This window comes from Cyprinus carpio, chromosome B22 (assembly GCF_018340385.1).
Source record: "Cyprinus carpio isolate SPL01 chromosome B22, ASM1834038v1, whole genome shotgun sequence".
Taxonomy (NCBI): Eukaryota; Metazoa; Chordata; class Actinopteri; order Cypriniformes; family Cyprinidae; genus Cyprinus; species Cyprinus carpio.
In genome coordinates this window covers 29,649,845-29,663,269 of record NC_056618.1, presented here as the reverse complement: position 1 = coordinate 29,663,269, position 13,425 = coordinate 29,649,845, and the positions used below count along the sequence as shown (strand labels likewise).

The 13,425-nt window shown below is 34.3% G+C and overlaps 1 protein-coding gene across 1 annotated transcript in view; it reads right to left on the bottom strand.

Annotated features, from left to right (window-relative positions):
- Positions 1-1,788, bottom strand: part of LOC109089835 (NACHT, LRR and PYD domains-containing protein 1 allele 2-like) — a 77,520-nt gene extending 75,732 nt beyond the window's left edge. Inside the window, exons 1-2 of the mRNA XM_042749678.1 lie at positions 1,673-1,788; positions 708-876 (exon numbers count right to left, since the gene is read on the bottom strand). Coding sequence (XP_042605612.1) covers positions 708-862 — 155 coding nt within the window. The 5' untranslated portion in view covers positions 863-876; positions 1,673-1,788. The remainder of the gene's footprint in view (positions 1-707; positions 877-1,672) is intronic.
- Between the last annotated feature and the right edge of the window lie 11,637 nt (positions 1,789-13,425).

Genomic DNA, 13,425 nt, shown 5'->3' with positions numbered 1-13,425 from the left:
TTTTTTCAACCGGTAATGTCCTATAAACTTTTCAGTCTAAGGATCTAGTAAACGGAACAGTAGGCCTATGTTCAAAACAGCTCTAATACAGAGAAAACCCAACAGATTTTGCATTAGAGACCACAGAGAGTCACACGTCCAGAATTATTCTTTGCAGTGTGTATATTTGTTTTAAAAGCACGAGTGTTTTATAATGGACGCTGGTTGAAGCCTGAAAGTGTTTTAGATTATGCGCTGGTGGGTGTACTGATTCTGAATGGATTCATATAGTAACCTGTACAGTCAGGTCAAGGCAGCAGGTTTAGTGACCTTTTGGCATCTCCCTGTGGTCCAGGGCTGACTTTCCCAAAAGCTTCGTAAGCCTAAAAAGTTTTTAAAAACGATCGTACGACTGATCTTAATATTACGGTCTGTTTCCCAAAAGCATCGTAACTTAAGTAGCACTTGAAAATCATCGTAGATCTACGAGTGCTCTGGAGTAATCGTAAAGCCCTAAGTGCATCCTAAGAAGAAAGATTTATGCGGTCACCTGCAGGACATTCACTTAATGAAAAAAATTAATGTTTGGTTTCATTTTTGCATTTTTGCATTTGCACCATTTGCATTTGTCTGAAAATTGAATTGTGAAGCGTTACACGGACCGTATTGTTTCTTATGTCTATCTGATGTCTCAGGTTTTTGTCTCCAATACTGAAAACATATCTTACATGGCTCCAGGATTCACAGCTCCAGTTCTGAAGGTATTTGGTGGATCCATTGAATTTGTAGTCTTTATAGACACACAACTGGAACATGGTGCACCTCCCTCCTCTCTGCTCTCACAGCGACACTCTTCAGCAGGAGAGTCCTTCTTCATATCCATGATTTCAGACAAGTCTTTAGAAACGTAAATGAGACAGAATTAGGAACATTGGCTTCCTCCAATTAAGAGCTATTGTAAAATTGAAATATTTTCGTTTTGGTTTTATTTGATGTGTTTAAAGAAATATTAGGGAAAACAAACTAAAAATATGTCTCAGATTTGTTTTTAATGTTCTTAAATATGGCGGAATATGTACAAAACGAACGGTTTAATCGTTTTTCCGTTTTGAAAACAAAAACGAATAAAGGAATTATCCAAAGGTACACGGACCATGATGGGACGCAGGCTACATGTTCTTTGGCTCGTTTTCACATTCCTGTTTCTCAAAAGCGGAAATCGCCATAGTTGGGTTAACTTGAGCAGTGCATGAGTAGCCTACCATAAATATATTTTTTTGCATTCCCATTTGCTCAAATAGAAACAGAATAACTCAACGATAGTGTTTTCACGACTTTCAATAAAAGAAAAAAATGAGAGAGACTGATAAGGACAATCAGAAGAGAGAGCGATGTCAAATTTACCGTCCCTCCCATAGTGCGTTATGAAACACCCTCGCATTGGCATTAACTAAAGTTAGTTGTTTCGTGTGTGTGTAATTTGATGCAAAGGTAATATAATACAAAGAAAAGTGTTATAAATGTACATATTTAAAAAAAAATATATATATGAAAAATAGGATTCGAGGCATTACGACGCTGATAACCGTTATGTGCGTCATCACATTGTTGTAAATGTAAAATGCACTTTGCTAGTTTTCTGTTTACTGTTACCGCATAAAATTAAGCGTTATTATTAGTTTGTTATAGTTACCTGATATTTTGCTGAAAGTAGTAGTTTACTGTGCCCTGATCTTTTAAACTCCGCGTAGAAGAAATTATTCAACGACAATAGTGATGGGTCGTTCGCGAATGAGCCGACTCTAAGAGCAATTATATGGCATGAGGGAGGGGGCCGAGCATCACACACACACACCACACACACAAACTCAAACTCGGAGAAGAAACCGCATCAGCCCCTCGAAAGTAAGGCAGCTTGCTTTTCTGATTGCAAATCTCTCATAAAATAAAAATATGATAGGCATTGTGTGTGTGTTCATGCTAGTTATACAAAACATAACTAGTGAGATAGTTCATGCTGGTTATATAACATGCCAAAAAAGAGGGACCAGTTTAATCCTTTCAGTTAATTATTTTTCTTTAATATGGGTTCTATTATGTTGTTCAGATTCAGATTGTATTTGTTTTGTAATGTTGTTGCTTCTATACATTAAAACGTTGTAATTTAAATGCAAATGTTTAGTATTCTTTTTTCATAACAAATCAATGCATTTTTAAAGAAATTGTGAGACATTGTAAGTATGATTTCATTTAATAATTTAATTAGAATTATTTTCACACCTATCATAGTCAAAACATTATTGTTTTTAAAGAACCGTTTGTGAGCCAAAAGAGCCGGCTCTTTTCAGTGAGCTGAGTTAAACGAGCCGGCTCACGAAAAAGAGCCGAAATGCCCATCACTAAACGACAAACGCAGAGAAGCGAAACCGAAAGAAAGAAATGGGAGCAGACAGGGGCGTGCCCACGTGGTGGCACCGGCCCCCCTCAAAACTCCCGAAAATCGACTGGCCATCCCAGGTGCCTAGGCTTGTTTTTTAGGCCTTTGCTTTCTTCTCCTTTTTATACTTAATTTTAGGCGGCTCCTACCCAGCTAAAACAGTTACGTCGTGACGACGTAACTGGACCAGACCATATTGGTCGCAGCGACGTACTAAATAACGTTCCAGCCGACCATTACCTTGAAATACACAGAGCTAATAAACTCAAACCTTCTCTGGTGCAAAAAATAAACCTTATACAATCTAATAGTAATCTAGTTATAGAGATTTATAATAAAAACATTCATTACATACATGCAATGCAAACTAATACAAAAACATTAAATTGTAATAAGAAAATAGACAAAAACACACTGCATTCATTCATGAATTAACATTTATTCAGTGCTACTTTCAACAAATACTAAGCCAAAACATTTTGAACATTAAACACATTCTTAACCATGCAAAGTGTTACCAAGTCATGAGCACAGAAAACTGAACACATCAATTCATAGATTACACAATATAATCAATTGAAAAAGTTTGTCTTATTAAGGATGGACATAGTTAATTATGTTATCAGTGAAAATTATAAATTAATATAATTACGAGCAGTCTTATTAATACAACTCTCCATAATTTGGTGCAAAAAATAAAGACATGATAAAAAGATAATGAAACAATTCAGTAGATACTTAATTACTTTTTTGCAGAAGAAAAGTTCAATTGTTTCCCCAGCGTCCTATATGAGGCACCTGCTACAAATGTCTGGTGATGTGCTTTAATACTGCTTTACTATCAGAAGATAAACCTAAACAATATTACAATTACCAAAGAACCATAGTTCTTGAGCTTCTCAGAAGATAAAAGAAATTCATTCATACAGATTAAAGATATGTAAAATTAACAATATGGAGATTTCTAGCATCTCTCCTGTATTATTTTTCCCACCCCAAAAAACATAAACAGTTTTTAAGAAAATGAGTGTGTTGAGTTTCTCAGGAGAATGTGTGATCTCTGATTACTGACTGTGGAGAAGACTCTTTCAGACAGTGCTGCGGAGTCAAAGTTAGGTGCTGGACAGCCGATAGAGAAGAGGAAGAGTGTCTTTCTTACCCCAGCAGCAGAAGACTGAGGGAAGGATAGGAGGGTGACACTTCACATGGAGGCTTGATGCAGTGTTCTCCCATATAAAAAGTCACATGATCTTATGTCATACACCTACAGGAAAGAGTTCCTCTAGTGCAGAGTCAGAGACTCCAGATGTCTTGCAAACTGGAATCTTTTAATAACATTTAGCATATTATTGTAGTCAGGTTTATTGTTTTTATTATAACACATGGCAAAATTATGAGAAAATTGTTAAACGTGTTCTTCCCCCTCTTCTTCATCCTGAGCCTCCACCGTTAATATCCTTCTCTGAGCTGAAAGGGAGGATCATCTTGTTAATGTTGCTAATGTATGTACACAACCATTCAAACATTTTTTTTTTTTTATGTTTTTCGAGAGAAGTCTCTTCTGCTCACCAAGGCTAAATTTATTTGATCACAATCACAGTACAAAACAGTAATATTGTAAAATATTTGTAAAATTTAAAATAACAGTTTCATACTATTTTTTGAATACACTTTAAAATGTATTTCATTCCTGCGAGGCAAAGCTTAATTTTTCAGTAGCCTTTACTCCAGTCTTCAGTGTCACATGATCTTATGTCATATACTGATTTGCTGCTCGAGAAATATTGCTGATTATTATCAATCAGTGCATTTACATGCACCTCATCGCATTATTGCCGCTCTGACCAAAGCGTGCATGTGCTCATGACGTACATGAATGACATCAGGTAAGTCCTTGCTCTGATTTTTGGAAATAATCACATTATTTGTGCGCATGGAAACAGTTGTGCTACTTAATATTTCTGTGTAAATCTTGAATTTTTTCTTCATGATTATTATATGAATACAAAGTTCAAAACATTAAAAAAAAAAAACTTTTGTAAAATTATAATTATAAAATAAAACTCTTTTCTACCACTTAATTGTCTTCCCAAAGAAAAAAAATCGTAGTCACTCCAACCTTTTGAACTGTAGTGTAGTCAAAAATATTGTGCTGCACAACTGTTTTCAACAAAATATTTCTCAAACAGCAAATCACCATATTAGAATGATTTCTGAAGGATCATGTGACACTGAAGACTGAAGTAATGATGCTAAAAATACAGCTGCGCATCACAGAAATAAATTAAACTTTAAAATATATTTCAAAATTTTGACCAACTGTGTACATTGCTACATTTAAATGAAAACCACTTGTGATAAACAATGCACACATTCTCAAAAAAAAAAAAACTTACATTCTGATGAATACTTCCTTCCCTCACTGCTGTCTTCTTCAGTCGTTCCCAGACTTCCTTATTTTTCATTTTTCCCTTGAATCTACACAAACATAAACAAATAAAACTAATTAAACAAATACATTTATAGACAATTTGGATAAGTCACCTGAGACTTTTGTTGATGGTGGCCACAAACTGTGAATCTTCCTTTTGAAATCTTAAGTGCTTCTCCAGCTTCTAAAGGGAAAGGCAGATTCTGGGGCCATTTTCACAGAGAATTTTATCTTACTACTAGGTGTCCTAGCTAGGAGATTTAGCTTAAAACCTATTAACAAAACTCTCAAGGGTCTACAGTAACTAAAAAGAGGGTTGAGTCATTGCAATGACCTTTTTCTTTGTTAAATTTCCACACTTGGAGCTCTTAATATTGAACTCTCAAAGTGCACCAGATAGACAAATTTAACTTGAAAATGTATGCAATTTCTTACACAAGACCATGCCCCCAGATCCCCCAAACAACACAAGCCTCCATAGTCTCAAAAAAAATAATCCTGTGGGAAATACAGCAAAGTGATGTGGTTGTGTATGATTTAGGAATAGGGGAGATCCTTTACATTGGTCAAATTTAGGCCAACTCCAATATTTTTTAAACATTTAAAAAACGGGAGGTTCTCATAAAGGCAGTGGTTTACAATTGTGGTCCTGGGGACCCGCAGCACTGCACACTTTGTATGTCTCTCATTAAACACACTTGATTCAGATAATCAGCTCCTTAGGAAAGAGCTCCATGAACTAAACTAAACTTGTGTCAGTTAGAAGAGATGCATAAAATGTGCAGTGCTGTGGGTCCGAAGGTCCAGAACTGAAAATCACTGTCTTAAGGTAGTCTGCTCAGCTCATAATTTTTCATTTTACACACAATTCTAGAGCCATTAAAGCACATTAAATTGCCAGCAGGTGGCGGCAAGTCACTGATTTTATCATTGAATCATTCATTCAATTGATTTGTTCGAATGGCTGATTCATTCAGGAACGAAGTACGTGACTGTCTTTATGAATGGGTAATTGAATCATTGACAAAGAGTATGAAAACTTATTTTACATTTTAGAAATATTTTACAATATTACTGTTTTGAACTTTAAAAATGCAGTTCATTCATAAACGAAACACCACTGTGTTTAAATGGAGATATGCAGCGGCTCAGCTGTTACTTTGTTTGAAACTATTTTCGTTGTGTTGTAGTCAGACAATATAAGTCACTTAATATTAACTTCTTGTTTGATGAACTGCTATATTAAATCAATATCACATTTGTAAACTCCCTTAATAATCATTAAAAGCTGTCACTCATCTTAGTTCATCTTATAGTGAGAGTATACATCTGTCATACATTACTCAGCGCTGCAAAAACACCTTGTAAGTAAAAATGCAATTAAAACGGTCGCATTGTTAGAGCCCTGCACTGCCGGGAAAACATGACTAAACACGACTAAAACAATATGCAAAGTAACATAGCACTTTATTTTATTTCAGAAAGTATTGTTTCTTCACATTTTGTTGAACATATTATATTCATGTGCAAGTTCAGGGTTTTGGTACTTGAACGTTTCATGGTTCAAAGGAAGGCAGGCTAAGTGTCACTAAATAAACAAATAGCCTGTATTTTCAGCTAATTGTCAGCCTCTTTCATGTGTGCTTCTCGTAAACAGTTAGTGGATATGCATATAAACAGCCTTTTAATTAACAGAGTAGAATAATCCTGGCTGATAGTAAGACATGCAAACATAAAGAAAACCAAACTGCACGCAAAACAGGTTGCCTGCAACAGCCATTTTAGGATAGTTTGCAGCTTGGTCTTAGTGATTTAGGAGTCCTCTTTACTGCTCCTAATGTTTCACAGATTAAGGAGCTAGTTTTAGCGCTAAAACACTTTGTGAAATACTCTTAGAGCAAAGATTTAGGAGTCCTAAATTAAGTACTGACACACCCATTATTTTTAAGATTTTCTCCTAAATCGGCAAGTTAATAATACATGTAGTGGAATAATATGAAAAGTTATCTGGAGACCAGCTGACCACGTCGCTACAACGTCCCCAATGGGACTAACTAGCGACGTCTTTTGAGGACGTTCCCACGACATTTCTGGGACGTTAGCCGAGATTCAAAAAAGTGGAACTTTACCACGACGTCCTCACAACGTCGCCATAAAGTATTGTCGCGCTGACCAAATGACGACGAACTGGCGACGTCCTCAGAACGTTCTGTGTTTGCTGGGTATCCACCACTGATCTATACATATATAAATAAGTAAGTAAATACGATGACGTACTTCTTTATAATGTGTTGAGATTCCGTTTCGCTAGCCTGTAGGTAAGGAACGATGTGACAGGAACACGCACAGAACACTATTAAACGCCGTGATGGTAAATATTTACCACACCCGCGGTGTATAACACAGTGGGAGGTTGAAATGAAGAAGAGGCCTGCCATAACTTAAGAGGACAATTTTAATTATTTCGTTTTATCGCTTGGAGTAACAAACCCTTGTCAAAAAATCCTAAAGGATTCCAATAAGAAAATTGTACAGGATTCTAATTGGAATTTCTATCATATTTTGGAACCGTTCCTATTGGATTCCGATAGGAATAGTCTTATAGGACAAGACATAAATATCCTGTAGGATCATTCCTATAGGATTTTAATGGGATCCAGTTGGATGACTGTTTATATGGGATTTCTATTTTTTTATTTTATTCCAAAGGTACACTTTTCCATTGTATTTGTTTTATGAACAAATAGTACTTGCAGTTTGTTTAAACTCACCCTGATGTAGACATTGTTCATTGTATGATGCACAACCTTCAGTAATATTGTAAACAACATGAGAGGTGATTTGTGCAGCACACAGCATTAGTGCAAAAATTTCTAAAGCACTGATAATGGATTGATCTCACACACACACACACACACACACACACACACACACACACACACACACACACACACACACACACACAGTATGTAGCACTTGTGTCCTCCAATGTAAATATCCCCATGGACCAGTTCTAGACTCTAAAGGAGTGAGGAGGAACATATAAAATGTATACAGGAGACCAGAAATTGAATATAAAAAATAACACTTTACTGTAACAATAATAATAATAGCAAATACAATCACATCACAACACAGAACAATAAAACATCAAACAATGTAGAATTTGATATAGTAACTCAGTTTAAATTCCCTTGGAGGTGTATAATACTGTTCCTTTCATGCAATAAATGTAATAAAGTTCCGTTTGTGTGTAATGTAAAAAGAGAGAAAAAAATGCAAAATATTGTATCAAATATATTCCAAAGCAATCACTAATGCTCTGTCAATTGAACATATGGACGATTACTTCCTGGTTTTAGATAAGCCAGCTCAGTCATTTCTGGTCAGTTGTACTGTGCTTTAAGGGGAGTGCCCTTTGCTCAGTTTCTCTACAAAATACATTCACAATTTGAAGAAAATTTTTGTTTATCTAAGAGGACCAAACTTCCACATTTACCATTTCAGGAATGACAAACGCGGGTGTTAAATATTACGCAGGTAAATCTGCTAAATTGTTCTGGACTCATTGCTATGATTGACAGTAATAAGGGAAGACAAGCCAATGTCAAAATAGAGCGGTCCATTAAGTGATTCAGACTAAATCCAGAGTTGCAAAACTACAACAGTAACAAGTCTGTGTTGACTGAATGTATTTAGCAGCTTTGACAGTTAAAGAAAAAACTTTAAAAATGTAGTAACTAAATTGAATCTAAAAATATTTCAAAGTATTTAATGCATTATTTAATTGTTATACCATTAATATTTAACTTATTTCATTTGTAGTTAACTAGTTCTTCCTTATACGCTGTTGGTGTCGGGGCATTTTTTTATTATTAAATGACATGAGACTTTGTGATTCCTGCACTTGCTATACTTTATACTTCAGTACAATAAAAGTACACAAATTTGGAGTTAAAATCCTTTAAAGTGAATTGTACTGCACAGCTATAGAGTTGAGAGGGCAAATATTATAAGTGTTTAAAATGTGTTCATGACTATGAAGGTAAGTAATTGATTATCAATCATACCATTATGATGTCATTTGGGAGATAGCATCTCTAATGTTAGCCTAAACCAGTGGTTCTCAAAGTGTGGTACGAGTCCCTCTAGTGGTACACAGAGGAATCACTAAGTTAATTATAAATTAATGTTAAAACACGATACATTTTATCTTAAATGTAAAAACAACTTTATTCAAATAAAGATTAAGTACAGTACAGTTTTTATTTAACTTTTAGGTACAACACATTTTAATTTAAACATTATTTACGTTTTTTTTTTGTTTTTTATTTACCTGTAAGCACAGTGCAGTGTTAATGTTCAAACTGTATATTTACAATGTTGAAGTGGCTGACAACAGTAAATATTCTTATTAGGAATAAAAATGTCTGTTTTTTTGTTTGATTGTTTTTTTTTTCATCAATACAAATAAAGTATAGCGCTACACAAAAACGTAAACCTCAATTCAAAACAGCTCAAAATGGTGTCAGAACAGGCATTTTGTACTCACTACTCCAGTGATTTATACAATTAAATTTTATTATAAACAGCTTACATTAATATTTCATTAATATCAGTTGTTAAACAATTTTGCTATGTAATGGCAGACTCCTATACTAATCAGCAGATACAGTAACGAGATCAACAACTCACCAACAGATATAGTTAATTCACCAAAATTGTTTGTTCAGGATGCAGCTCAGATAAGTATCGTTATTTCTTCCTTTTTACCGTGTATAAATAAACTTTTAAGAAGTTAAACAACGTTAATCACTCGATTTCTCAGCCTTCCTCTCCTCTTTGACCGTTACTGTTCAAAGTATGCGCGCTACAGTTGCACGCGCACTACGTTCAGATTTCTTAAAGGGGAAGCGTACCATTATAGATGTTTGTGTTTCTATGAATTTTTAGTCACATGTAATACACTTATTCGGACATTATGAAATATCATATTTATTATATTTGCCTTACTGTATTAGGAATTTCAGTTTTTATATTTGTGTATATTCATGTGGCTGCATTTTTATAGGTTACAAGCACACACACACACAGTGTTACTCTAAAAAAGTAAAGTTACTCTTAAAAAGCAAGTAATTAACAGAATCAAATAAGATCCTGCAGGACAAAGTGAATTTCCATTTAAAAATACAAATCAATAAAAGATCCTACATGAAAAAAGTAAATCCCATTAAATAAAACACAATGTCCAATTAGATTCTAAGCATCAAATAAAATCCTACAGGACACAGTAAAATCCAGTAAAATAGGACAAAGTGAAATTCCATTAAAATCAATCAGAATGTCCAATAGGATTCTAAGAATCCATTAAGATCCAAAAGGATAAACTGAAATTCCAATAGGATTTTTTGACAAGGGAAATAACATAGATCACGAAAAAAATACAGGTGAAGCCCTTTTAAATGTCGTTTTACCGCCTGTCGTTAGGCCTAGGCGTAGCACACGTTTACTACGTTTTTACTTTCGATTGTGGAAGTGGATACACGTGGGAGCTGGTTTCTCATTGGCTAGTGAGGTTTAGTTATATTTAAATTCTAAAGTTATATTTAAAAACTAAATTCAAATGAAACTATTACAGTTGGAAATTAAGGATAACGAATAGAAAAGAGAAGCACCACTAGATGGCGCCCTAACTCTGTTAAATTAGAGTTCACCGTCTGTTTACTAATCACTAATAACACGTTTTTTGTAGCACACTCGCTGTGCACCTACAGCCCAGCAGATGCTGCTCTCAGTCTGAATGTGCGATATTCATGTTTATATTACATGCATTTGAGATTCTGTATTGCTTGCCCTGTGTCACTGCAATTATAGACTGCAGGGATTGACTGACAGCTTTCCGCGTGACGAACCACTTCCCACAGAGCTCCAGTGTGGCGTGACAGCCTATGAGTTCAATATTCAGACGTGAGCAATAACTCTACATGCTTATCAATAATGCACGCGACCTGTGAGTCACACACAGCGCACGTGCGTGTTTCTGGTCTGGATATGAGCTACTTTGAAGTATAAGACTGCTGATAGAAGACCCAGTAGGTAACTAAATGAAATACATGCATATATGCATACATACATATTAGCAGCGCTATTATTTTGTGGAAACTTTAAACAGTATCTCAGGTCATGTGCTCATTCACACACACACACACACACACACACACACACACACACACACACTCAAATGTCCTGCATGCTCTTGTTCATTGAAGAAGTCGTCACTCTGGGATCAAGTAGACAGTAATTTTCTCAGTCCACAAGAGAGAATCAATACCACTGATCCTGAATCAGCCATCGAGACCAGCACTGACTCATCTAGCAGTGAGATGATCATCAAAGATGATCAAATAAATGAAAAATAGTTGGGTCAGAATGAAATCAAGCAGAAATACAGTCAATTTCCGAAGCAGGACACTTTGTCTGAAATTTTCATTTGTCAGTGGATAGCTGTTCAGTTCAAATATTCGTATTATAGAGTGCATTTTGTTGACAGAAATTGCATGATGAACAAGTTGAGTCAGTAATATTTAGATCTGTTCTTGTGCAGATTAATTTCAAATGCATAAATCTGGTTTATTTTGTAATAAAAAGCTAATGAAAGCATGTACAGGTTTCACCATTAATAAATGATCGTAATTTTTGAAGAAGGACAGTGAATTATATTTTACTCACCTTTAAGACTTCTTGTATTATGACATTGTTTTCATAATATTTAAGCAAATTCTACTCATATAACTAAATTAATTTCCATTGCTATAATGAGTCTGGATGCTTTATTTTATTTTTTTTAAATTGCCATTATTTTCAGTAGTGATTGTCATTGTAATATCGTAATACTGTTTTTATTTTATTTTTACATAAGTACATAAAGACAGCACAACAAATATTATGATTTATAAATATTTTAGAGTTTATGGAATATTCAACAATGATGCATTAGATTGATCAATAGTCTTTTACAAAAACAAGTTATTACTATTAAAATTAAAAATTGCTATTACTACTACAAGTAATTTTTCTATTTGAAAATAAATACTCTTCATTTGAACTCTCTATTCATTAAACAATTCTGAATATATAATAAATAAATAAATAAATAAATAAATATATATATATATATATATATATATATATATATATATATTATCCACAAAAAATATTAAGCAGCACAACTGATAATAAGAAGAAATGTTTATTTTTAGCCAATCAGCATATTAGAATGATTTCTGAAGGATCACTGAAGACTGGAGTAATGATGCTGAAAATTCAGCTTTAATCACAGGAATAAAATACATTTTTAAATATATTAAAAAGTTAATCAACTATTGTAAATTGTAATAATATTTCACAATATTTCTGATTTTACTGCTTTTTTTTTTTTTTTTATTAGATTCCTCAGTAAACTTTTAGGAGTTCAGTCATATAAATTTGTTAATTTCAAAACTTACAGACATGGACTAAAAGCCCCAAAATGTTTACATAAATTTAATGAGGACACAAAAACAACATTTTGTTGAAGCACATGGTTTTCAGTGACAAAAATTGTACAAATACCCGGTTCATTCTGTGCTGCTGTATCAGACTGCACACTGCTCTGTGGAGGCCTCATGGCAGTTTGTGAGTAATGATGAAGCAAACATGTCACTTCCTGTGTGCTACTTAATGGGTCAGATGGGTGACAATGACAAATCCCATTCTACAGATCCAAACAAACACATTCACACCTCTCTCTACTTTCGGTCTAACACCGGTGTGCCGAGACTTGGGCGTAGTTTTCAGTGTTTCTTCACACATTAGCAAGATGTCCCTGATGAACTGGAAAAACAGCAAGAGAAGCTAACAAGGTGTTTTTTTTTCTGTTTTTTTTAGAACATGAATGTGCTGACTGCTGTCTCGGTTCATGACGTCAAATGACACCTCCGTTCATGTGTGAGGCTGGTTTGTCACTAAATGCAAAAAAAATTAACAGATACATTTCCTGTCCATCGTATTTATCTGTCCATGTGATGAGCCCGAGTGCGCTTGGTGAACATGACGTGTGGTGTTTGTGAAAAATAACCCTTTCTGGGATCCAGTATCAGTACATACGCCATCCGTTGAAGGACAGACAAGGATGTTATTTAAAGTCATTTGTGTTTGTTAATGGTAAAAACATTAATGTCAATGCTGTTGATTTTCATCAAAAATTTGAATTTAGTGACTCATGTAACCATCAAGTAAAATAAAAAGTTAGAAAATGAATTTGTCATGGGATTCACATGAAAACAAAATAACTTCCTGTTGATTACACCAAACTTTTAGGTAGTTTTAAATTTTTTAATTTCAAATATGTGACCTGGACCACAAAAGCAGTCATAGGGTCATTTTTTTTTAAATATATGATATGAAATAGGCTTTTATATGATATGAAAGCTGAATAATTAAGCTTTCCATTGATGTATGGTTTTGATAGGATATAGGACAGTATTTGGCTGAGATAGGCCTACAACTATTTGAAAATCTGCAATCTGAGGTTGCAAAA